Source organism: Hippocampus zosterae, chromosome 3 (assembly GCF_025434085.1).
Source record: "Hippocampus zosterae strain Florida chromosome 3, ASM2543408v3, whole genome shotgun sequence".
In the NCBI taxonomy this organism is placed as follows: domain Eukaryota; kingdom Metazoa; phylum Chordata; class Actinopteri; order Syngnathiformes; family Syngnathidae; genus Hippocampus; species Hippocampus zosterae.
Genome location: NC_067453.1, coordinates 7376628 through 7402646, shown reverse-complemented (window position 1 = coordinate 7402646; position 26019 = coordinate 7376628). Strand labels below are relative to the sequence as shown.

At 40.9% G+C, this 26019-nt stretch overlaps 3 protein-coding genes across 7 annotated transcripts in view; 1 reads left to right on the top strand and 2 right to left on the bottom strand.

Annotated features, from left to right (window-relative positions):
• Nucleotides 1–5127: 5127 nt before the first annotated feature.
• si:ch211-256a21.4 (uncharacterized) lies at nt 5128–9232 on the bottom strand. Of its 2 annotated transcripts, XR_007961611.1 has the most exons (5): nt 8676–9232; nt 8364–8562; nt 7620–7704; nt 7191–7382; nt 5128–5884 (listed from the first exon to the last, which is right to left on the bottom strand). XR_007961611.1 is itself a non-coding variant. In XM_052060135.1 (4 exons), the coding sequence occupies exons 2-4, from the start codon at nt 8548–8550 to the stop codon at nt 5577–5579; spliced, it is 687 nt and encodes a 228-aa protein (XP_051916095.1). In that variant the 5' UTR covers nt 8551–8562; nt 8676–9223; the 3' UTR covers nt 5128–5576. The 2 variants fall into 2 exon arrangements, 1 of the variants encoding a protein (XP_051916095.1); XM_052060135.1 differs by lacking the exon at nt 7620–7704 and having other exon boundaries at nt 8676–9223.
• Nucleotides 9233–9979: 747 nt separating this feature from the next.
• accs (1-aminocyclopropane-1-carboxylate synthase homolog (Arabidopsis)(non-functional)) lies at nt 9980–25471 on the bottom strand. Of its 4 annotated transcripts, XM_052060046.1 has the most exons (17): nt 25338–25471; nt 25126–25240; nt 20034–20719; nt 17629–18314; nt 17473–17532; nt 17311–17381; nt 17162–17231; nt 15697–15763; nt 14829–14926; nt 14344–14421; nt 14143–14243; nt 13169–13258; nt 13016–13061; nt 12726–12867; nt 12180–12322; nt 11870–12023; nt 9980–11092 (listed from the first exon to the last, which is right to left on the bottom strand). In XM_052060046.1, exons 3-17 carry the CDS (start codon nt 20674–20676, stop codon nt 10674–10676), a joined length of 2868 nt encoding a protein of 955 aa, XP_051916006.1. In that variant the 5' UTR covers nt 20677–20719; nt 25126–25240; nt 25338–25471; the 3' UTR covers nt 9980–10673. The 4 variants fall into 4 exon arrangements, with proteins under 4 accessions (XP_051916006.1, XP_051916005.1, XP_051916007.1 ...); XM_052060045.1 differs by lacking the exons at nt 25126–25240; nt 25338–25471 and adding an exon at nt 22129–22465; XM_052060047.1 differs by lacking the exons at nt 25126–25240; nt 25338–25471 and adding an exon at nt 22129–22464 and having other exon boundaries at nt 20250–20719.
• The window catches only part of furinb (furin (paired basic amino acid cleaving enzyme) b), a 73374-nt gene continuing 72674 nt past the window's right edge, over nt 25320–26019 (top strand). Inside the window, exon 1 of the mRNA XM_052060058.1 lies at nt 25320–25461. The gene's annotated coding sequence lies outside the window, so the exon portion shown is untranslated. The remainder of the gene's footprint in view (nt 25462–26019) is intronic.

Here is a 26019-nt window from a genome sequence, read left to right as displayed (position 1 = left end):
AGTTGTCAATCAGAGTTGTTGAGGAAGAGCTCTGTGTGTCTTTCTTTGATTCCTGCCAGTACAAAAGCTCTTTTTTCCATCCAAACAGGCCCAGGTTTCACACTGATTGAGTAGAAATATCAATGATTATAAAATATCTTTGTGTTGATTTGATTGCTATCCACGACGCTTTGATGGGAACAACCTGTCACAGTATTGTCAATGTAAACTACATAACTTGGTTTTCTGCTAGTGGTGTGCCTCATGAAATTTGAATGAAAAAAAAAAAGGCCGTGGCTCAAAAAAGGTTGAAAACATTGAGTTCCAGTGACGAGCCTAAAGTCCAATTTACGGACAGGAGGTATTTTTTTTTTCAGGGGAAGGAAGGCATTATTGCTCCGGCCTGGCATCTTGGTGCAACTTGCTGATTGTGAGAATGACGGTAGCGATGGCGTTCACAGGCAGACACGCAAGTAATTGTCTGCTAAAAAGCCTTATGATTGACTGGCGATCAGTACACTCCCACCTCTCAGGCAGTCAGGAGGACGCTCCAGCTGAACCCGAGCAGGAGAAAATGGATGTGTGGATGTGAGAGGGAATCAAATACTGGGGCAATTAAAATAAGTGTCATGTGAGTTTTGCACACACTACACCACAGTTCTTTTTTTTTTTTTAATTCTGTCCCTGAACTTACGTGTGACTACAATTGGAGTCACACGTAACTTCTCATAATGGCTCACCTAATCAATGGGTATAGCAGTAGCTGCTAACCACAAAAGCATACATTACAGTATTACTCTGAGCAGTACCCCAACAAAATAGTACAACGGTTACAGGTTGGATGAAACGGGGGGGGGGGTCAGCCATCCGAAGGGTCCTTCCAAATGGGCACGTCACTGAGTGCTTCAGGACAAACCGTCAGCCGAGATACTGAATGCTTTGGCATGGCCGTCACGTACACCTCCGTTGCGAGGGCCCGCTCTGTCAGAGCATATCATTCAAACGAAATCAAACCACACTACTTGGTGAAAACAGGGCTTTGCAAACGTGAGCTGTGTGAGATTTGAGGGGACTAAATGGCTCTGAATTCGTATGTCAATAGATATCCACCTGACTACTAGGGGCCTGATGTACTGTATATTGAGGTATTGATACAGTTCTGCTTTTGAAGATCAGTTTATGCAGTCAAGTGCAGCAGACTCCGCATAAGTATTTACAGTCTGACCTGAATAGGGATTTAGGGAAGGAAACAAGTGTGGTGTGTCATTATAACCTCTATTGTTCTATTCATACTCACTTAGGCTTTATCAGCTTGCTCCCACACGACTGTGATATGCAGTGATTTTCATCCCTTCCCTTTCAGTGAAAGAAATGCTGGTGCAATGAGGGAGGAAAGAGATGAGAGATGAGGATTGTTTATTCAGTCAGATGGTCTATCGTGTGCAAAATTGATTTGAGCTGAAGAGAAAACCATCTTCAAAAGGCTCTTGGCATGGCCAGGAAGTCACCGACGCTGTATCCAAAGCATTGGGTCAAATGGATGAGAATTATAAAACTGCCTGGACATACTTAGGTTCATTTGTTTTCAGCTTTTCTTTTCAAAGAAAAAAAAAATGGTTAACATGCCTGAGTTGTCGTTGGGTGTCTTGGCATCATGTTTTATCTGCATACTGAATGCAGTACGGTATTTTCAAAAATGACCTGTCCTCTAGATATCAGAGGCAAAGGTATTTGTACTCCCTCATTCCGCCTCTTCGTGCCAATATGAGAAGTTACGTGTGACTATTCTCGTGGAGCTGAACCCATTATTGTAAATAAGCCAATAAGTAACCTCACAGTGTGTGTCTGCAAAGCAAGTACACTCTATATGCAAAACAGAGGCGCATTGTTAAAGAAACGGGCGGGAAGTGATTATATTTGTAATTTAATTTCCTTGGTCACACAGATAAGAGAATGGAACGGCTACAGTTTGCCAATGTTGACGCGAGCGAGGTTCGAACGGAACTAAAGCTTCATTGTTTGAACGTCAAAGATGACACCACTTGCACGAGCAAAGCACCCATTGGGAATTTATAGTACATGTGATGATTCAATAAGAAGTCAAGGACACAAAAGCAACCTTAACGTACCAAACAGCATAAAGGGTTGAGCAATGCAAAGAAAAAGACTGAAACTCTTCTTCCTTGTGTCTGTCTCATTTCAATGTCAGTTCGGGTGGACAAATGTAATCAGCAGGGTAGGCTGGGTGGCGCGTCCATCACAAAGAGCAGTGGTTCTTTGAGGATTCCACAGACGAGATGAACTGAAGTCTTGGCAAAAAGCATGGCTGAAGGACGCAATGTATATTCACATCCCACATCCCTCCCTCCCTCCCTCTTTAGGCTTTTTCAAAGATTGTGGAGCCGTTCACATCGAGATTCCTGACTTCTCCAAAAGTGTCCACTTGATGCAGTGAAGGACACAGTATTCCAGTGGCCATGTTCTTATTTCAACTACATCAGATGTTTCGAGGCAAAAGAGGGATGGTGATGACAAGGGAGATGGAACAAGAGTGAGTTAGAAGGTTCATCACAATGCTGTAAAGATTTTAGGGACATTTTGAAGCTATTCTACGGCGTCGAAAATCCTCCCTCCAACTCTTTGTTCTCTGCTCTCTACTCCCTCATCTCGAGTCTGCTCCTCTCCTGCTGTCTTGTAGTCTGCACATCACCACTTTTTTTTTCTTTTAACTTTCAACCCGGTCGTACTTATCTATCAGGAAAGTTGAAAATGTTCAAACTGAATTATGTAATCTCCAAAGAAATGAAATCGTAAAAAGCATGAAAGCCTGGCTTTATTTGATCATTTATTGTGCTTCAAAAATGGCGTCTAGCAATCAACATATTATTTGGTATTTTATACTCGTCTCATTCTGCCTATTTCACAGAGGAAAAAAAAGAACATAAATGCATGTATACCTGCGGAGATACGTTATGCTGCATTACTCATCCGACTAGTTTTCCTCTGCTTCGCCAAATGACATTGTAAAATATGAATGTTACACTAGCACCACCAACAGGCCAAATAGGAAACTGCTTACTTCAGTCAGTGGCACACTTTGGTCTCCTGCAAACGTATCTGTAAAATCTTGCAACGCTTTCGAGGTACATTTATTTAACTCAGTTAGCGCAACTACAGAACGGCAAGTACATACTAAGCTTTCTTCCTGTTGAGGGTGGTGTAACATAATTAGCACGACATGGCTGGATGTCGTGCTAATTATGACATTGAAATGAGACAGACCCAAGGAAGAAGAGTTTCAGTCTTTTTCTTTGCATTGCTCAACCCTTTATGCTGTTTGGTACGTTAAGGTTGCTTAATAATGATATAATTGATATAAAAGCATTGGATGAGCACAGGTTGTGTTCTATACATGCTGCCAGCTGCCTGCAGGAAGCGCCAGTGGCCTTTGAGCAGGGAGACGTCCTCTGATTGATGTCACTTTAGCAAATGCCCTTCAATAATCAGCTTCCACAATCTCATATCGCTCAGGTTGCATCCGCCTGTTATTGCTTCCTCTTTTTTGAAGACACACCCCCCCCCCCCTCCTCTGGAACATCCCCCAAAGCAGGAAGTCTAAATGTTTGTTGCTGGACATTGGAATTGATACTGCCAAGGGATGATATGCCACCTTACAAGAGAGAACAGAAGCTTCAAGTAAGAATGAATCCATTTGAAACATATTTCCCGATTAGTCATAAAGTGGGTTTCCAGTTCTCTCGTGTATCAAATTAGATTTCAAGAGCTTTCTTTTAGAGAGGAGTGGGTGGACCTGAAACAATAGCAAATGCTGAGAGGTACAGGTGGACACAAGAGTACACTCCACAGTCAATTGGATAGTTTTCGGTGGGATTCTATTTGTGGTTTGAGAGCTGATGCAGGATGACCCTCAAGGACGTTTGCCTCATTTACACAGCAATTAAGCACCGCCCCGTTGCTAAATTGAAAAAGAGACAAAAATCCTCTGTGGATTAAATAACAAATTCATTAGCAGGGTCCAATTGGGTGGAACTGCCTTTTAATCAGAGCATCATCTAATTAACGCCCAATTAACAAAACCGGGGCCTCTTAATTTTCCCCACTTTGGCACGTTGAGAATACAAGCAGAAAGAGCCTAAAGTCGGTGGTGCCCCTCCTCAGGGGAATGTGGGACGTTCAATGTAATGTCTTTGGAGTCAGTCTGCTGGTGGTCCTAACACGTGGCAGCAGCGATCTTGTGAGCGATCACTCGTCCACCATGCTCTCAAGTACATAACTATGTATGGCCGTGTATAAAGAGAAGTAAAGTATTTTTTTTTCCTCTTTCTTCTTTCTTCTTTCTACATACATTCTTGCTGCTGGAGGCTGTAAATTTCCCCGGTGTGGGACGAATAAAGGATATCTTATCTTATCTTATCTTAAAATGTTGCTCCATTGAATGTATTTGCAAACGCATGATACTTTAATTATTGTCAAAATGTTCAACTGACCCATATTAGAGCTGCAGCTGTTGTGAAAGCGCTATATAAATAAACATGTATTGGGCAAAACAACTGGACTGGTCGCAAGACATCCAATTGTGGAGCCAGTAACTTTGAGGCTGATTTAGAAAGATCCCAAAAAGCAGGCCCTGAACTGCTTGTTCACTCCAACTTACTGTGCGCGCTATTGGTTGGACATGTTGGACACGATGTCCTAAGATTACAATCTTTTCCCAAGATCCCACACAACAGAAGCTGAATAGCACGTTCTGTCTCGAACAGATTGCGCCAAGTGATGGCAACAGGTGTACAAGTGGCGGAGGGAGCCGCATTAAAAGAGGTTTTTGCGCTTTAGGTATTGCAGATGGTTTTCATCATGGAACATTTGGGACGGCATCTGAGAATAAATTAAGTTTGAAGTTGTGGAATTGGAAGTGTTCGTGGAAAACAAACATATGACTGAGCCACAAAGAACAAATCGATCACCTGTGCAATTTTTGGTGTAGCCAGCAACTGCAGAAAAGCCAGAGTACCCATTCTGAATGACATTCGGAACGTTCAATACAATACTTGGGATAGCACACTAGAAAAAAAACAGCACCAGGCAATTGTCACAGTGCACTGAAATGATGACACATGAGGAAACACAAAGTTGGAAGTATTTTGCAATCCTTTACGTCATTTAATAAAGCGCCAAAATTGCATTGGTGAACAAACAATATATCGGCATTATTTTTGATTCGAGCATTTGAAAAACATTTCCTCAAACACAAAAGATCCGTTTCCCCCATCACCTCTCACTTTGTCTGCACCTTCTCACCACGGTTAGACACGGAGATGCTGTTTTCAGCAGCCTTTGCGTCGCTGTATTCAAAAACCAAAAACAAGCTATTGCAATTAAGCTCACTCCGGTGTGATAAATCACTTTGCAAACCGTTGGGAAATTGGGCTTAAGTGTCTTTTTGTGAGTTCATATGTCTGGAAGATGCCTTCGGTATCGTGATAAGATGCTGTTTTCCACATTGAGTTTGAACATATTCACGTGAAAATACTGTATTGCACACATTTTCACTGTCATATACAAATGTCGGAGCCCGTTCAAGGTACTGACATGTACCGCTTTGGAGCTATCTTACTTTTACTGATTGCAAGCTGAGGACAACCATCACTGAAGCTACGATTGAGCCGAGAGTTGACCCGCCATGACTTCAGTACCTTCTCCAGGTCTTCCAGGATGTCAGGCACAATAGCTTGCTCAGCTACGAAGATGATCGTTTCGACAACCAGCAATAGGATCCAGCCTAAAGCCCCCAGCCAGTAAGACGAGCCTAAGATGGAAAAGTCCTGGTAGATTTCTTCAGAGTGATGATAGGTGAAAAAGGACCAGCTGAGTAGGAAGAAGAAACCTGCCAATGGAAGGAAAAAAAAAAGGTGGTAAAATCACGAGTCACAAAATGAAAAACGTCGTTAAGGTCTATTATTGGATGCCTCAAGCTTTACAATTGTGTTTTTATGATAATGAACAAGGAAATTAAAACGTCTATTTAAATACATGCTCCCCTTGAGGATATGTAAATGCAACACATTGAAGTCTTCTTGAAACCAACCCAAACCAACACAACAAAGTATTTTTGAAGGTTAAAAGAAAACATTGCTATTTTTAGGACTTTGCTCAGAAAGTCTGCTATATTTAAAAGTAATACAAGGCGGCAACAATGTCCCACCAGATCCAGGAGATAGATGTATTTTGCTCTTTTGTGTATTTAGAAAAGAAAAGACCAAAAAAAGAAATGGAACATGTACGGAAGTGTAGAACTGCCAAGTGGAGTTACCATTTTTGACTGCCAAATACATTCAAAGATGTTTGCGAATATGTTCGAACATATTTGCAAACACGTTGGAATGTATTTGAAAGTACAGTACGTTCAAATGTACTTGTTGACTCAATGTTAATAACTTTTTTTTTTCACATAATTGCCTGGTGGTATTGACTTGCACATGCACAAATAAAAATAATGCTATTTTTTTAAGCATTTGGCCTATATTATACCAATACATTTGAAAATTAAGTTAACATTGTTTAGTGATAATTTTTCATGATTTATTATGATAACTGTGGTGCATGATTTCCATTCTGTATTTTAACCTGATTTTCTAACTTCATGGTATAATGCGGGCCATATGCTAAAAAAAAAAGAAAAAAAAGCATATTTTTAAAATGTGCGCTTGGCAACCCCATACCCTGCGGCATTATGTGGGAATTTTTTTTTTGTTTTTAGCATTTAGCCTACAAGTACGTTGTAAATACTTGTGAACCTGTAAATACGTTTGAACATATTTTTAAGTATGTATAACCCCGTCGGATTATAAATTACATTTATGAATTTCTCAGCTCCCCTATGTGCTCCCTTTAGCCTCAGGGCAGAAAAAGAAATTCTGGATCTGTCTATATGTAGCACACAGAAAACTGTTTATAGATACACCGATGGATTGTTTTATCTTCATTGAACTCAAGTTGAGGGTTTCAGTGGGGTTAGTTTCACAATTTTTGGTCCATAAAGCAGCAGCACTTGATTACTGCTTGATTACTTTTTAACTTTTTACCTGAAAATTGCTTGAGGTGCATCAGATAAAAACTGACGCCTGTTATACATATTTCCAACAGTGTTACTCAGTCAAATGAAAGTCATCTTGGGCATGTAAAGCTATTACCTGTCGATGACATGGTGAGGAGCAACAAGGTGGTGGGATAGAGCGCCTGGCCTGCCATCAGCAGAGAGCGAGTGTTGGAGTAGGAACGCACTGTCTCTGATGTCCAGCAGAGGGCAAAAACAAGTGAGAGAGCCCCTGTGCTCAAGGCCAATAGGAAGGACAGAACCCCAAAAACTCGCTCTGCTTGGAGGGCTGCATCGTAACAGGCACAAAATAAAGACAAGTCAATATGAGTGACCCTTTCTTGAAACTTCCATCCATCCATCCCTTTTTCTTCCGCTTATCCGGGGTCAAGTCGCGGGGGCAGCAGCTTTAACAGGAAATCCCCCCTTCACTCTCTTCTTCCACCTTTTTTGAAACTTTCGCAAGAAAAATGTGCTTACTTGCTCTAAAAGTTGTTCACTCTTTGTTCGTTTTTGTAAACCTCACCTCACGTTTTAGTCTGACAGAGCAGTGATTCCCAACCAGTGTGCTGTTACAGATCATCAGTTGTGCCACAGGAAAGTTGATTGTTCTGAAAATTACCATTTATAACAAATAATGTATCTTTTGTTCTCACCAAATCACTTTCACAAATTAAACAATGGTATGTTTAAATATTTGGTTGTCACCATTTGAAATGCAATTAGTTGTTAAAAAAATAGGCACGACAATGAAATGCAGGGGCAGTTGTCTACTGTACATGAACAACATAATAAAATGAGGTAACATTGATGTTTAGCAGTCATAATGGCCTTTGGAAGCAAATCATAAATATGTGTGGAATGCATAACGTGAGTTTGACATTCCTGCAAAAAACATGTCGGAGGAATAAGGAATTTTCATTTTCTTTCACATTTTCTTTCACAGTAACTTTCAAATTTTTAAAAGCCATATCTAAATAAATGAAAGATTTTTAACTACCGGTACTTTCAAGCTGTTCAAGTGCATGTCTCCGATCCAGCAAATGTAAGCTCTAGTTGGTAAAAAGAATGCACCTCTCAGCACAGAAGCAAGCTCAAACTTGTTTATGTCTTCAGAAAAGGCTCTTGTTTACCATGAGTTATGACTTCTGAAGCCTGAGTTGTGGTAAAAGCAGCATTGCTAATTTTCAGCATAAAAGACACATGTTTAAGTTTGCAATTGCTTTTATGTTTGAAAGCGATTAAACGCTAATTAGCACTTCATGCTCACCGTTGAAGATCACACCATCACCGCCACGGTCACCCCTTGTGTCATTCCACTCAGTCCAGAGTCCACCATCCTCTAACCAGAAGGGTGTCCAGACCGCATAAGACACACACAGGCAACCACTAAGGCCCACACACGATTGTGTGAATCTGAAGCGACTGATTGTGTCCTTTACTTCTGGCAACTTCATGTTTATAGAGCACTACGAGTGGGGAAACAGAAGTGAAAAATTGAAAGTTAACCATCCTTCAAAGTTCACATTGTTTATCAAACACAAACCTGTTTTATGATGCCAAATGATGATAATGGCCTTACCTTTGTTTGAGCTGTTAGAAATAATATGAAAGCCCAAAGCTAAATTAAAGCATTTCAGTCTTTCTTGGCTGAACCTCTACTGCACTTTATTCAACACCTACTCACATATTCATTTTTTTTGCAGTGCTCAACCCACAGTTCAACCCCCTCCGTCACACTCCGCCTACATTGAAGTGGAACCAACCCTACTTGTATCATATCCCTGTGGCATCTCTGCAGCCCATCATCTCACTCTGAAAGTGAACAGAACACGTGGTAGGCCAACTTGAGGAAGCTTGACAAACGAAAAACAACAATGAAAAGCAAGCCAGCTGCACGCTCATATTTGTGTGAGATGCAGTACTTTGTTGGTGCCATTGCGCCGCTGCGTGCGACAGCGCAGTGAGAGAAACCCACCCTCGAGTTTTTAAAGTGTCCATCACAAATGGCTCCCGTTTGTCGTTCAACTATCGCTCTCTCTACTTTGCATTCTTGAGGCAGAACTGCTACAGCCCACACTAGGTTTTATAACTTGTACTGTATCTAGAAACTCAGCTGGATATCAATTCTAAAATGCATACAGTATGTTTTATTTTATTTTTATTTATTGGGACAAATAAAGGATATCTTACATGATGAGATGATAAAATATAATTATACAGTACCAACATGGAAAAAGGCATGACTCCGTTGTCTTTTCAGTGAGTCAATTTTCGCTTGAAAAGAAAGACTCCTTATTTCCCACCGCATTTTTTTTCAGTTTTCATTTTCCAATGACAATTGGGGGAAAAAATATTTCCTTCCAATTTTATAAGAAAAGTTTGGAGAATGTATTTTTCTTTTCAGGAATGACTGCCGCAGGTCACAAAGTTATGTTCAAACATGCTTGGGTGAATATGGTCCAGCAGAACCCAGGAGCCCTGGCCTCAAGCTTATCAGTTTTGGGAAGAACGACAGCAGAAATTGTGAGCCAGGCCCTCGAGTCTTGCATCAGTGAGCTGCATGATTCAATAAACATTTTTATAGACACACACACACACACACAGATACAGATAAAGTGCAAGCTGTTTTACTTGCAAAGGGGGACCAAGTCTTTACTCTCTTCAATGGTGATGAAAGGTGTTGCACATTTTTAGTACATAAATCATACTGTGTAATTATAGAGCAAAGATTATCAATACATATTTAAATGCAGCTAAGTCAGTATTGCAAAAGTTTAAAATCTATTCTTAATTGTCTTGCTGAATAAATGAGGCTTAAAAATCATCATAATGTAAAATGATTGCTGTTATGAGTGTATATATGAAAATTTTAATACAACAAAATTGGATCAGAAAAACTTTAATGTTGGTTGTTTTGGTTTCATTACATTTGACATTTAATTCATCAAGAGGGAGAGGTACCGCCTCTCGTCCCTGCCGACTGCTGTGAGGCTGCTGAATAAACACACAGGGAAAACCGGGACCCCCCACCCCGCCCCACTCACCCATTGTAAATACACAGCCACTTTATGCAGCATATATAAACAGTTGCATATATGCTTATATCTTATATTTTATATTGCATTCTGTACTGTGTACAGTTCATTTGTTTAAAATGTATGTGTGCATGTAAATATTTAGGGTTTTTTCCTCTAGTTTCTTCCCTCTAAATTTTGCTGCTGTAGATTGCGAATTTCTCCATAGTGAGACGAATAAAGGTTTTCTTATGTTATCAGACAAATACTGTATCATGCCTATGGATGCATTGCAAAGCAAATTGGTCTCCCATCAAATCCCAACTATAGAGTATCATTTCAGATATAAAGCCTGGTCAACCAAATACCTAATTCTTGCGGTCCTTCTCTCAGCTTGAGCCCCAACCACCACTCCCATAAATAAAAACACATTAAAAAAAAAAAAATCAACCTTTGGGTGTTCATGTTGAGCTTTTTGCCATAAACATAAAGTCACAAGAGAGCTTCTTAAGTACTACTCGCTGTAATTTGGCAGCCACATCGTTGCCTGTTTATCCATAATTTCACTTTCTGGCTTGTGCCAACAGGGTTTGAAACACATCAAGAATCTCTGGGTCCGCCCCTGCCGACCGCTCTGGCGTGTTCTTTTCCAACCAATCAGAAGAGCGGATTTGATGCTTGAGCGTACCAATCAGAGTGTCCAGGCTCTCTGCAGGCTTAGCGGCTTGGCAGTCAAGCAACACAAGTTCATCAGGGCCCAGCGAGCTCGTGTCAAGAACAGAACACGCCTTCTCCTTCAGCTGGTCCGATGAGTTGCTCTGGGGGGATGATGTTGAATTTTTAATTGTACCATTGTCGGAAGGTGCACTGTCCAGATTCACTGGTCTCGCGCTCTCCTCACTGGCTTCTTTGACAATGAAGAAATCTCTGTTGGTACTGCTTTCTTTCATTTCTTTTAAGGCCTCTCTGATTCTTTTGAGTCCTAAAACAAAAGAAATTGAACACAAAATAAGTCAGGAAATGGAATTCAGTTAACGTATGAACGAGGATCCGAGCAAGTAACATCAAAGCTATTCACTCATTTATTGCGCAGTAAGCAAAAGGTTGAGTGTTCATTTCATACATTTTCACTAGGGACTCCTTAACCCTTAACGCTTAAGCTAAACAGTTGACATTTGAGTAAGCTCCCCTTGGGCAGCAAAAAAAAACAACAAAACAAAACAAAAACAAAAAATTCAGCTGTAGAATACATGCATTTTAAATACTGAAATGTGACAAGTGCAAGTGTACTTAGCAGTAAACCGATACCCTCTTATAAATGTTACATGTTACATTGTTCGACACACAGATATGGCTACTGATTGATCATTTGTAAGATAATCTGTTTGGCACTTTCTAACTGCAATGTGCTCAGGGCAAAGCAGTAAAAGTATCGCTTAGCCACGATCTGGTGGCATTTTGGTGCCAATGAGTTATGTTGAAGAACCGGTAAGTTGCAGAGCTTCATTTAGACAAAAGTAGGGCTTTGATCCCATCCTGTGGCTTCTATAGGTAAATACAACCTATTTTCTTTGGGGGCAGGTGGGCAATTATTTGCTGTTCACTATTGGTGGCACGGCTTTGTTCCCTATCACCTTTACAAATAGCAGGGGTTCGTTCCTTTCATTTAAAATAAATAAACATACTTGTTAATTTGTAGACAATGGCATATACACAATGGGCTGTACTAAATATTACTCCTGTATCGATAATGACGGACCAAGTTGAAGGTGGTCCTGTTGGTCAGCGAATACGATGCGAAACCAGCCAGGTGTGCAGCAGGAGAAGGCTTGTCCACAGCTTAAGACAACGTTATGTTTGAGGAAGCATCGCCACATATACAACTCCTCCTCAAATGATGGGGATCTGAGAAACTAGCAAAAGAGACAAGCAAGTGGCATCAAACCCAGTGAATACAATGATTTTAAAGACGACGACTTTCAGCTTGCAAGCCAATCCTTTGCACAAATTAGCATTTGATTATCAACCCTAGCATCCAGAGCATCACAATGTGACCTTGGTCAAGTTACCTTCCTGAAATCAGCCCAGACATACAAAGTAGCAGAACTGTCCAGGTAGTGAATGTCCATTGTCTGCAACTCATCCGTCAGGTAGCCATGAGCAGCTTTCAATCGACGTCTGTTCTCAGGCAAAAACTCCTTGCTGATCCACTCTACAACATGACAGCGGGAGGAGTCATTAGCAGCGCAGCATCAGTGCACACTATGTTACAAATATTTGTGCAGCACAATTTGCGGCAAAAGCTGAATGGCACAAAGATGTACCTCGGAAGTGAGTGAAAGAGAGAGCGAGAGAGAGAGAGAGAGAGAGACACACACACACACACATCAATCTGAAGCACACATTTCGACCTCGACTATGCAAGCTGATCTTCTACAGCCAGGTTTACCAACTTTATCAAAGAAAGTGCCATTTAATAAAGTGACCCTTCAGTTTGAGAATGGCAATTTTCCACTGTATTGGTAGGAATTGGTTTTGTGCAATAGACTCATTTTTTTTCCAATATTTAGGGTAAAACTACAACAGCAGGCTTTTCACAAGGCATTGAGCCATACCTCTGTCCTGAAGAAGTTGTGCAACCTGATGCTGCGATGTCCCGGTAACACCATGGAATGAGCCCAACTTAGTCAAAGCCTCCACAAGGTCTTGGTTCTCAGTATAAAGAGTGCCTACCCTGTTCCCAGCCATTGCAAAGTCCTGGAAAGGGCAAGATGAAGTCAACAAGCAAAAGAGCACTGACGGCAAATCTTTCGTAAAGGAAAAGCAGAGAATTTACAGTTCTGTCAGGAGTCATTAAAAAAAAAAAAAGTCGGACGCATAATGTGATGCAGCACAAGCACGTTACCTTGCTCAGCCCCCACATTATATGTGTCCTCTGTGGGTCGGGCAAACTGAAATAAGGGCAGATCATTAGCAGTTAAGAGGTGATCTTCAGCCATAATTACCATGATAAAGGGTACACATGAGTAATAATAAAGAGGAGAAGTTAACACCGTACCTTTCCAGACTGAGGACACTGTGAAATGTTACTGATTCATCAAACACTGTCAGCATGTACACTTCGTCTATGATGGCATGGATCTCATTTCTAAAGCAGACGGCAGAGCGATTCAGCGCAGAATACCCACGTATAGCGCAAAAACTATGACAACAGTTTTACAACAATGACAACATGACCTACAGGAAAAGGCATAAAATACAAGTAGAAAAAAAACTGATTCATGGTTACAGCAGCTGATTGACTGTGAAGGTCTACACTGGCCTTTTTGTTGGCAAAACCATTTACGAAACAAAAATTTCAGGACCTTCTGGATCACATTGCTGAAAATGACAATATGCTGATTCTTAAGAAGACTGTTAAAACAACATGAAGGACACGTGTCACTTCTCGCGAGACAGAGGCTCTCGAGCGTAAAATGTCAAGCGGTGTATGGCGTGTTTTGGCAAGCTGCAGGACTGCAGACCATGAGGATTACATGTAATGTCATGGTATTTTAAATTATCTTCAATCCAGCCATCCATTTTCAGGACCGCTTATCCTAATTGGCTGAGCTGGAGCCTATCTCAACTGAATTTGGGCAGGAGGCGGGAGGCGGGGTATAACTTGGGCTTGTCACCAGCCAATCACAGGGCACATGCAGACAAATGATTCACACTCACATTGATTATGTTTACTTGCAGTCAATAAACCTTTCAAAACCGGAATATCAGCAGGTTTCGTAAAGTCATGTAAACCCGAATATGCTCAGATTGGGGCTTTTAAAACACCAAATAGGACTCCTGGGTTACCCCTTTTCGAATCCAAACATATAAATGCGCTGTCACTTATATAGCGCTTTTCTTCAATAATCACAAAAACCTGGCAATTCTGCAGGGGTGTGTAGACTTTTTATATCCGCTGTATGTTACCTTCAGTTATAAGTTATGTTTTGCTTTACCATAAGCATGTATGAAGTGTGGTGCAAAACACACCTTTTGGCAAACTGCAAGAAGGAAAGCATCTCGTTTGGGGTGTAGATCTCAGCAAGTGGATTGTGAGGGTTCATCAGAATAATAGCCCGAATGTTCACCCCCTATTTGAAAAGCGACAGTTGCTCATCAATGAAAGGGGATTTGTGCTTCCGGAATTCGCTGCAGATTTTGAACCGTGAATCAAACGGATGTGTAGATTACCTGTTGCTTAGCTCTTTGCATAGCTTCCTCCAGTTTGCTCACGGTGAGGTGAAAAAGTCGACCATCTTCGTTACCATCCTATAAATGTTTTTCAAAATAAGAAGGCAGGTCTCAACATCAACAGAGAGCCCGCTGTATCATGTTAACTGGAGCACCTTAAGCTAAAGTGGAAAGAGTGTTGCAGATTGTACTATATACAGTAATCATGGCAGTATAAGGGACCCCCGATGTCTGTGGTAATATGGAGTCCGTTTGCGGATAGGGAAAAATTGTGAATAATTGACACTCTCTTATAATTTAATGAAAAAAATATGGGGGAAAATGCAAATAAGCAGGGATCTAAAAAAAAGTGAACAAGTAGTGGATGAGGGGTGGGTGTTGTCAGGATAGGTGAATTTGCAAATGCTGTATCACAAATATTCAGGGGTTCAATTGGATATCTACTGTTGATATGAAGCAAATGAATCCAAGATGCGTGTTCCTACCTCAGATTCGAGAGGAGCATGGAACAACTTGACATCACTGTACAACTGTACGTCCTCAGTAATAGCACCATAGAAAGGGCTAGGAATGAGAATGGCATCTACAAAAAAAGAAAACATTGTTTTGATATACAATGCCACTTGGACACTGGAGGTGGAAACATTTTCTCGTAAAATGCTAAATGTATAGTGCTGAAAGGGGAACAAAACTTAAAAAAAAAACGTAAAGAAAATACCACGTATGTTCCAGCACTCGTCACGTTAGTCTATTACAGCTTTCATGGAATAAGAATTCAACAGAATAATCAATCAATGGACACCATGTTGAGTGAAATCATTATCAGCTGCAGACCAGAAGCGCCAGTGGAGAGTTGTTTATTCTTTACTAACTCCTTGACATTCTTAGTAAACAAGCAGGGGAGGAAATCGCAAACATATGTCACCATTTCGTCAATTCGCACCCTCGGGTGAGTGAAAAGACCATGGGCGAGTATAAGAAGGTGGATAGAACGTTTTAAAACACACACACACACGCACGCACGCACGCACGCACGCACGCACGCACGCACGCACGCACGCACGCACGCACGCACACACACACACACACACACACACACACACACACACACACAGCTGCTTATAAAGTAAAATATGTACAAGTCTTGACATCTTGGCTTTAGTTCTTTAAATGGCAACGAGCAGACTTCATTCCCCTATTTTGTAAATACGCACCTCCTAAAATTATGTTTCCAGCCACGCTGGTTCATTCAAACTCTGAATTTCCAGTGGTTAATGTGGTTTTTTTTTTGTAGTTGTCAGCCAGCACAGTGGCAGTAAGAGGTTATTACTGTATATACATTTGGGAACTTACCTTTTGCGTCACAGATGACTGCTGCAATGCACGAAAAGAGGGCACTACATCCATTCATCACCACAACCTGTATAAGTACACAAATGAACCGCGTTATTTCACAGCTGAAAATAACCTTGTTGTCACCATGGAGGGCCTGATGATGCACAAATTAATTAAATTGCTAAACTTGAAGCAAATGGCAACTTGGCCAATTAAGAAATTCAAATAAACTCAATTGGCAACATCAGCTATAAAAAAACAAAAAAAAAAACAAAACAAACGTGTGGCCTTGTTTTTGTTTTCTCTCTCTCAATTTAAATTAGTTGGAGAATTGCCTACAGCCTGCGAAGCCAGTGTGGGGTAATTCCTCTCATGAAAATTACACCAATAACAACTTCCTCATTCATTTTTAATCATATTCACTAGTCTCAGTCTTCTTCAATACAGAAAATAGTGCTAATTTACAAAGTTATATTTAGAGGCGACAGCCAAGAAGGCATGCTATCGGTATTTCAATCACTGTCAAATGAAGAACCTCAAATAAAGCTGCCCAAACACTAATTGTAACTGGATGGTGGTAATATGCTAGTCTGGATCCTGACTTCTTTCCAGCTGCCATTGGGCAAGGCAGAGAACCCAGCCAACCTCAGCTTAGGGGCCTGTTAGTGCACCTATCAATCTGTCTGGTGCAACGAAGACAAACAGGGTGCTAAGTGGATTTCTCATCGGGGAATAATACATTTTGAAATTGAACTGGGAGTAGATGCAGAAGCAGTGCCATTCTACTTTCGGTGTACTGTTGAGGTAGCCCTACGCATGACAAAAATCAATACTGCTTGTGTGTAAAACTGGGCAGTTCTCTCTTTTTATTGAAGGTCCAGACTGTCATTGTACTTGTATGTCTCCTGCACAATCTGCATACACGTCAAAACAACAGCACGATGACACGTATGTTAAATCTCTTCAAAATGCAAATCCCCAATTGCTGTTTAAGAGCATAAACATTCATTTGCTAGACTAACAATGTGAACTGTTTATGTTTGCCAGACAAAGTCAGGAAACTATGACACGTCGAATGAAATTACATGCCTATTATAGCATGACAAAACCTCTTTATGTTGTAATAATGAAACTGCTGTATTGATGTCATTTTTCTGTTGGGGTGCCCAAATTTATGCACCTGATGACTTTTGATTACTGTATTGCACACTTTCTGTAAATCCTATAAACTTCATTTCACTTTTCAATTTTTATCATTTAACTGAAATTGTTGATCTGACCAACCAATGATTTATAAAGGAAATTCTTGAAAATAATCAGGGGTGTCCAAACTTTTTCATTGCACTGTATAAGAGCTGTTATGCCAGTAGAGGTGAAGTAGAGCAATGTATTGCACATTTATATGAAGTCATTTCGAATGTAATGAAATCATGGGAAAACATTTAACCAGTAACCATTACATTATTAAATTAATTCCACTTACATTGTCAGCTTTCAGTAGCTTTGGAGAACGGCAATAGTGAGTTAGAAACTTGGCAACCGCCTCTCTCAGGCTGAAAGAACAAGATTGAAATAGAATTATTCGAAAATTGTTTTTGTTTTTTTAATTCAAAATAAAAGCACATCACTTACAACGTATGTCCTCTCCAATCGCCATACTGCAACAGTGCTGGGTCAACATGTAGCATGTCAGATCGGGTCAACTGCATTGGAAAGCAAAGTGAAACTGTACTGTCTCGTACTGCATTAATGCATGCCAAAGTTCATCAAAATATAAATCTCAGCACGTATTACCCTTTTATGAAGAAGATCATAGCAGAGCTTGTTCTCGCTTGTGCCCAAATTGATAACACCCTGGGATACGGGGCACAGACAGACAACTGTAATGACTTTTGCGTTTCTAAAACCTATCTGCTAAATGTTACCGGCACGGTGGAACGGTTTACTCACGTCAGGGTTGTCTATGTCATATTTGTTTGCTCCATAGTGAGCAAAGCCTGCCTGGAGGATGCCTTGTTGCTGTCGAATGCTGTTACCACGATTGGACAGGTACACGCTGGCCTCGGGAGACTTCGTAGTTGCCAACACACTCTCAGAAGATGTGAAGGTCTTGACTGATGGGTGCAGCTCCGACTTCATTGTCGCCTTAGTGGAAACAGAGAGTGCGGAGGGAGCCTGTGTACGTGGCTGAGATGAGGATGGGGCAGAGGAGGCCGTTGATGTCGCCAGTAAAGCTGACTGATGGTCTAGCAGGGAGACAGCGGTGTTAGTGGGTGCCGTTTTGGTGGTCGCAGCACCATGTCTGGCTGCAGTTAACGCCCCGGTGAGCAGGTTGAACAGGTGCAACTCATGTTGGCGCTCCCGTTCCGCTCTCTTCTCTTCTTGCTGCTGTCTGCGCTCATCAGCTTGCAACTCCTTCTCGAGCCGTGCCTTCTCCCAGGAGACGAGGCGATCTTCAGCGCACTGCTGCCATACGAGGAGGTTGGCAAGCGCTTTGTTGAGGGGGCCCTGGCTGCAACACTTTCCACCTCCATTGCCACACACGTTTTTGCCTGCCTTACGACGTCTCCTCTGTTTTGTTGCAGCTGGGGAAGGGAGGCTCTCCTGAGATGTGTCATGTGGCACAGGAACATTGCCTAAGCGGGAAGCAGAAGAAGCAATGTTCAGGTCAGTTAAACCTGTGGATATGAGAAAAGCTAGAGTACCATGACAGTTGTTTCTATTAACTCTTAACATGGAAAAGACAGTAGGCCGTTAGACTCAAATGCAAAACAATGATCAATTACTGTAAAATGAAAAAAGAATTCCAATTAAATCCAGGTATCGACCCTCAATTCCCCTAACTTCTTCCCACTGATGCCCTCTTTTTTCTGATTCCTATCTCTGACAGACTTGATGGTGATGCATTATCAATGTTTTTTTATTATTTAGCTGGGCTGCAAAGGGGGTCTTAAAATAATTTGTAGGGAATAACAGTACTCCAAATGGTGTTTTTTTCCCACTGCTATTCATAGTCTCATCCTACTTTCCACTTCATTTGACAGGGTTTTAATCCTAGTTGGATGTTGAGTGAATTAAAATTGTCGAAAGCATATTAATATTTTGCATTACGTTAGTAGTGTTCTCAATATTGTTAATACTAAAGCATGAGTAGTACAAATACTCTAAACATCAATAGTATTACCTCATGCCATTTTAAACTGCAGTAAATTGCCAATCATTATCCTGACATTCAAATATCCAATTTAATATGCACATAAGAAAGAAAAAATACATATTGCACATGCATGAAAGACAGTACTGTTTTTTGTAAAACAATTGTCTTTTTGTTTTGGTTTGCTTTGGTTAGCGATGAGGGGGGCTATAAAAAATGTCAGGCTGACCCTGCGTGTTGAGGGGAAAAAAATAATTGATTGAGCCCTCAGATTTCTCAGAAAACGATAAACATTCAAGACACGGAAAATGGCGGGAAACTCTGACCACCCCAAAACGAAATGCCTAAATTAACATTTTTGCGGGGAAAAAATCCTATTCTAGATGACAAGAAACCTTGGATCATTAATGGTGGCAGTACAGAATGTCCCTGGAGTGAATGGGATTGTGTGTGTGCTAATTTTGCAGATCTGATCAATGATGCCATTGATCTGATCCTGTGGATCAGATCTGTGTAAAGTCTACTCCAAATCCTGAGTCCGGCTGAGTGGAGTTTGTACATTCTCCCTGCCCTTGTGTGGGTTTTTTGGGTGAAATGACACTTCACCTTCGATTTGAACGTAGCATAACGGCCTCTATGAAAACAAAATTGTCCAATTAGTAGAAAATTCCATCGTTACAAAAAGAGAAGTATTATTAAACACTTACAGTGGTTGAACTGTATGTGATATTTTAACTTCAACCCAAAATATCCTTTAAATTCCTCACAGGAAGGAGTACGGTAATATAGTTGTTGCAAACCATACCCACAATGATTAATGCTGACAACATTTAGATGCCGTCAATAGAGTATTCAGGTAAAGGTCCAAATTAAAATGTTTTAAACATTGAGAACAAATCCTTTAAATGCGAAGGAAGACCAAGTTCTTCCTTCATCCTTTGATCCGTTTTTTGTTCAATTGAAAAATTATATACTGTACATGCAAAATCCACAAAGCAGATGTTGACTTTTTTTTTTGCATGTAAACGGAATCAATGTTAAATTACTAAACATCTGACCCTTTCAATCAAAATGTAACATGATGTTGGTACAGTTTCCAGTTAAAATTTCACAAGTGTCAATAATGTTGTGATGCAATGTCTGCTGTAAACAATAATGTACCGGTAATTAAAAAATAATAAATAAATAAAAAAACAACAACCTGAAGGGGAAATTTTTGAAAAAGCAGAATTGTCGCCTTGAGCGAGTATATCCTCTGTTCCCAGTAAAGATCTTCCATCTGTTTCCTGTTCATCTCCTGATCTGTAACACAGATCTGGTTGTGCAACATCAGTGTTCAGCAGGATTTCCTCAGCATCCTCACATTTGACATCCAGTGGATCTTCGGTTTTAGGTGGCTGACCAAATAGAAACCCACCCAAAGTAGCTGGACCAAAAGAGCCTAGGGAGGAATTCCCCTGCAACAATGAGTCACTTCTATCTGGGCTCTGAAACAATTGCTGTGCATCAAATGTTTCACCCTGAGTGGAAGATGTGAGAGCCGGTCGGTTAGCTAAAACTCGATCCATCACATCGTAAAATTTCCAAGATCTCGATTTGTGGTTGTCCTTAATACGACGATACTCCAGCTTCATCTTTTTAATTTTCTCCCTGCACTGGTCGCCTGTGCGGAACATGCCCTTTTCGCGCAGAATGAGTGCGATGCGGTCAAACACACGCTGGTTGCGCAATGAGCTTTCCAATTCTATCTGGATGGAGTCCTCGGACCACAGCTGGAGCAGCTCCACGATCTCTTGGTCCGTCCAGTTGCTGCCTCGCTCGTGCCTCCTGCAGCGAGGGTCCATCTTTCTTCTGGTTGGAGGTTATGTGACGACGTTGTCTGCAAAACTGGCAAGAAGAATCAGCAGGCTAAACATTATCATCACAACTTGAGACACGCAGACCATGCAAGTTGAGCAAGGATGCAATGACTTTTTAGTGTCAATCCTTCTGTCTTTAATTTACAAGGGTCGTACACTTTTGTAGCAATGGTAGTCTTTATTTTTAGCATTGACTATTGCAAAACTTCACTCAAACCGCCACTTTCCAAGACAGAAAAATTAACACTTTTTCCTGGCATTTTGTTTGCAAATGTAGTGTGGTATTTCAGAATAGTCGGGCTGCAACAAACGCTTATTTTAGTAGTTGACTAATCACCAACAGTAATCACGATTAGTCTACAAACCGGACCATATCGTCAGCCTCCTAATGTAACTGCTTCAGTCTTTATTTTTCCCAGAAAACATTTTTTTTACCAGATTCTGATTTCATTTCTGGTATATAAATAAATGATATGTTTAACTTTGAATGTAGCCGATATTTAAGGCATTTTTAAATGACTTAAGCCATTATTTTAAGAGGGTGACGCTATGCAAATCACAGCATACAGCACCAGCAATCAGCTCCTCTTATGTAGCCATTATCTTACATCTTCAATTCCTCAAGGTATGTAAAAATTAATCATGAAGAAAATTATGATCGTACATTCAAATTTTATTCAATTTCCAGCATTCCTTGGGCAATCTAAAAACAAATACAATTATGCTGATAGTACAATATTTGAACTTTTAGTTAAGAACTGTTGCCTTTAAAATTTATAACAATGTTAGGTGCATTTAAACATAGAACAAAAAACTGCATTGTTACAGTATACACACCAATTACTGTTATGAATACAAATTATCGTCATATAAAAATACATTTTTACTTAATGGCCTTAAATGCCTTAGAAGTTCTGTTTTTACATTTACAACACTGTCCTACCGTCTGAGTAAATTTGGGCTCATGAAAACAAAATTGAACACATCTTTAAAGTCTTCAATCATATTTCAAAACCAAATGGGTTAGACATCGAAATCGAAAAGTACATTCTCCACAAAAATGAAGTTTTCGTCTCACTCAAAGACAATGAAAAAGTTCAATTTGTGCTTAGTGCTCACAATTTGTACTACGTTCCACCTCTCATCTTAATCTACAGTATTCGGTTGTTCATTGCCAGGAAGGTGAACATTTTTGTGTGCTCTGGCGGAACGCTTGCTTGCTTTTGAGCGCAGATGTTCCTTGCTGCAGTGAAGATCCGCTCCGAAGGGGTGGAGATAGCGTTAAAAAAAGACATCGTCGCCACATTTCCTATTCAGTGATAGCATTGCTGTAACTATGTTTGCAATACACACATGGAGATAAGTGCTGATGTCATTGTTGGTCTAAAGATCATATTAAAGTTTACATTACAACTCAGCTATGAATAACTCACTCACGTTGACATAATGTTAGCAGCTAAGCTAACCAGACAAGCTGTTTACAGAATCCAAGACGACTGTCCCTCGTCGTCAGAAATAGAATCGGACAAAAGGTGCTTCCGTCGCAAATGCTCGCACATTGCCGTCGTGCTACCATGAAAGGCAGTTTGTACTCTGCATATTCTACATTGCACATTCTTCGCTGTGACGCCTTCGTTGAAATGTTCCCAAACTTTCAATGCCCGATGACAGTTAGCGATGATAGCATTATCATACTACACTGAAGGTCCTGTTCATTCCGACTGGGAGGTGGAGGCGTAGCTTTGCCAGTGGCGTCACGGCTGGCCCGGATCAACGCTACTGCGCATGTGTAATACAGGGAGATAACAATATATTTTTGTTACATAGTTATGTCAAATAACTAAATTAGTGTAATACAACAAAGAAATACGTAAATATGTTTTTTAAATCGTAAATTTAAAAAAAAATGGACGTCACACCGAAGTCGGTCGAGGAATTTCGCAACTCACAGATCAGAGGCGTTCGAATGCACTTTTCCAGGTCGGATGTCGAAACGTTCCGATTTCCCACTACCTGGAATGCAGCATAACAATTGGCCGCTCGCGATTGAAGCCAGTAGGAAGCCTTCAGTCGCTCTTGTTACTGATATTGTGTTGGGGGGCTTTCCACCGAAAACACCGTTATCTGTGCGTGTTTTCCTCTAGTGAAGTTAGTTTTATTTCATTATTGATGGTTTTGATAACATGAAGCAGACGAATCTTTGAGTAGCACTCGGAGATTTACCTTGTAAGAATGTAAGATTGGCTGGCAACCGATTCAGGGTGTCCCCCGCCTACTGCCCGGAGACGGCTGGGATGGGCTCCAGCACCCCCCCGCGACCCTAGTGAGGATCAAGCGGCTCGGAAGATGAATGAATGAATGAATGAGAGAATATATGTATATATATATATATATATTATATATATATATATATATATATATATATATATATATATATATATCTCGATACAGCAAAAAGGCACCGGGTGTGGCGTACGGTTATACCAATAAGTGTGGGAGAAGTGTAACGTTCACATTTCACTAGTAAGCATGCAATTATTTATATCTATCTATCTATCTATCTATCTATCTATCTATCTATCTATCTATCTATCTATCTATCTATCTATCTATCTATCTATCTATCTATCTATCTATCTATCTATCTATCTATCTATCTATCTATCTATCTATCTATCTATCTATCTATCTATCTATCTATCTATCTATCTATCTATATATATAGAACTATATATCTATATATATATATATATTGCTGTATCGACAGAACGTTACGGGAAACATCGCACAGAAATCCATGTATTCAAGCGAAGCAAAATCAGTGAGTGGCAACGCAACATGGCCGCCAGCAACATCACTTGTCGCACAAACCCTAGCTGTTCTTAGCGCCCTCTACGACAGTAATCTAATTCATCTGTAGCGTGAATATAAATCCACAAGATGTCGCTATCACACGGCCGTCGTAAAATATGAAGTCGTAAGAGTCTTTTCTTTTTTTTTTAACACGTAATTCTGTCCAATTTTTATTGTGAATGTATAATATAAGTGGTGATATATACTGTATATATGTAAAGATAGATAGATAGATAGATAGATAGATAGATAGATAGATAGATAGATAGATAGATAGATAGATAGATAGATAGATAGATAGGCGTCCCGGTGTGCCAGTGGTTAGTGCGTCAACCTCACAGTGCAGAGGTGCAGGGTTCGATTCCAGTTCTGGCCTCTTAGTGTGGAGTTTACATGTCCTCCCTGAGCCTGCGTGGGTTTCTTCAGGGCACTCCTGTTTCCTCCCTCATTCAAAAATACGCATGGCAGGCTGATGGAACACTAAATTGTCCTTAGGTGTGAGTGTGAGCGCAGATGGTTGTTCGTCTGATTGTGCCCTGTGATTGGTTGGCAACCAGTTCAGGGTGTCCCCCTCCTACTGCCCAAAGACGGCAGGGTTAGGCTCCAGCACCCCCGGCAACCCTTGTGAGAATAAAGTGGATCAGAGAATGGATGGACGAGGGTCGCGGGCATGTTGCAGCCGATCACAGCTGCCTTCGGGCAGTAGGCGGGGGACACCCACTGTTTGCCAGCCACTCATAGGGCACACATAGACGAACAACCAGTCATGCTCTCAATCACACCTAGGGACAATTTAGAGTGTTCCATTAACCTTCTGTGCATGTTTTTTGAATGTGCAAGGAAACCCGAGTACCTGGAGAACCCCCTCCCCTCCCACCCCCCAAAAGTAGTAGAACTGTGTTGTGCTACCTTTCTTGTTTTATTTTTTCAATCCTGCTGCTTACCCTGTACCGCTGTAACACTAATGTAATTAAATTCAATTTCCAGCCTCTCTCTCTCTCTCTGAGACGAATAAAGGACTTATATTAATTCTTCTTATATATTAATATGTGACTACAGATAACACATGAATCAACATTCAGCAAGAAAAAGAATCCTCGTATAAAGATGACAAAAACATGAAGCGCAGAACATAAAACCAGCCTCAAGCCCCGCCCCTTCCAACAATTACGGTGACCCGAATCAAGCACGCTCTGGATACCGTCTAAGTGACGCATTTCCTGGACAAAGGAGAAGGTTTGTTGTCATTCAGCCGGTTGTCAGCGCGCTTGCATACTGCGCTGACCCCACACAGCTTCCATTCACCCGCTTTGTCACTGTCTAGGTAACCTATGTGGAACTCTGTCTTATGAGCAAGGGGTATTGACTATAATGTCAGAAGAACGACGTTTAATGGAAGAAGGAATTGCTTTCGAAGCTTGAAGTCACCCGGCAAAATAGAATCATCCTGAAGATGGCAAGTTAGTTGTGGACGACAGGCTAACATTAGATCTCCAATCCAAAGATGTGGATAACGTCTTGAGCCGCCAATATCGATTTTAAGTTAAAGGGCAAGTGGCGAGAGAAATAATCAGTACCCACCCGACTGGAGAAGGGGATGGGTCGGCATGACGTCTTGGATTTTGACGTGACATGGTACGAGTGGCTTTTCGTTGTTGAAACTACGAGTAAAACGTGTTCCCCACAGGGTGGGTCGCTATGGCAAAGTGGGTGGGAGCAAACGAAGGGTTAGTAGAAAGCTCAATTCCATTTTAGTCTTTTATCGGCGCCACAGATGCCGACAAGCATCTCACCAGTTTGCCCAGTCAGGTGAATCCGTTCCCGGTCTCGATCCCAGGCGATGTGATCCGGTGCAGGTGTACCTCGTTCTTCCAAGGGAACCGCTCTCCGCGGTGCGTCCTCTGAAGTTTGTTGGAGGTAAGACTCAGTCCCTTGTCGATATATCTATATTTGATGTTTCCGTTGCATATCGCCAATTTCTGATTCATGGCTTTATTTGCCCAGTACATCCACCCTTCTCAGCTTCTGTCAGATGTGCATTAATTTTCCCACATCATTATCCACGCCATGATATAACCACCTCCGTCATCATTTGCATTCATCTCCGTGAAGTGGGAATTGATATGCAGTAAAATTCACTGTACACTAGAAATGCAGTAAATCCAACCTGACCCCGCCCCCTCCCCAGACCACCACCACCACAAAAAAACTATATTTTTACAATGGTAGCCATGTCTTAAATTGTGAGCTGCGGTAAACAAAGTCAGATAAAAAAACTTAAATGGCCTTTGGGCAATCATTGTCGATCTGTTTCCTCCCCTTTTGGTATGCATGTTGATATTAGGGGTCAAGGTCACCATGCTCGACACACAGTTAGAATTCAAGATTTGGCCTTAGCATTAATTTATGGAGGCTCATAGCATCGGCACATACTTATTCAAGTGATGTGGCTTTTTAAAAATGGATTTAATGTCA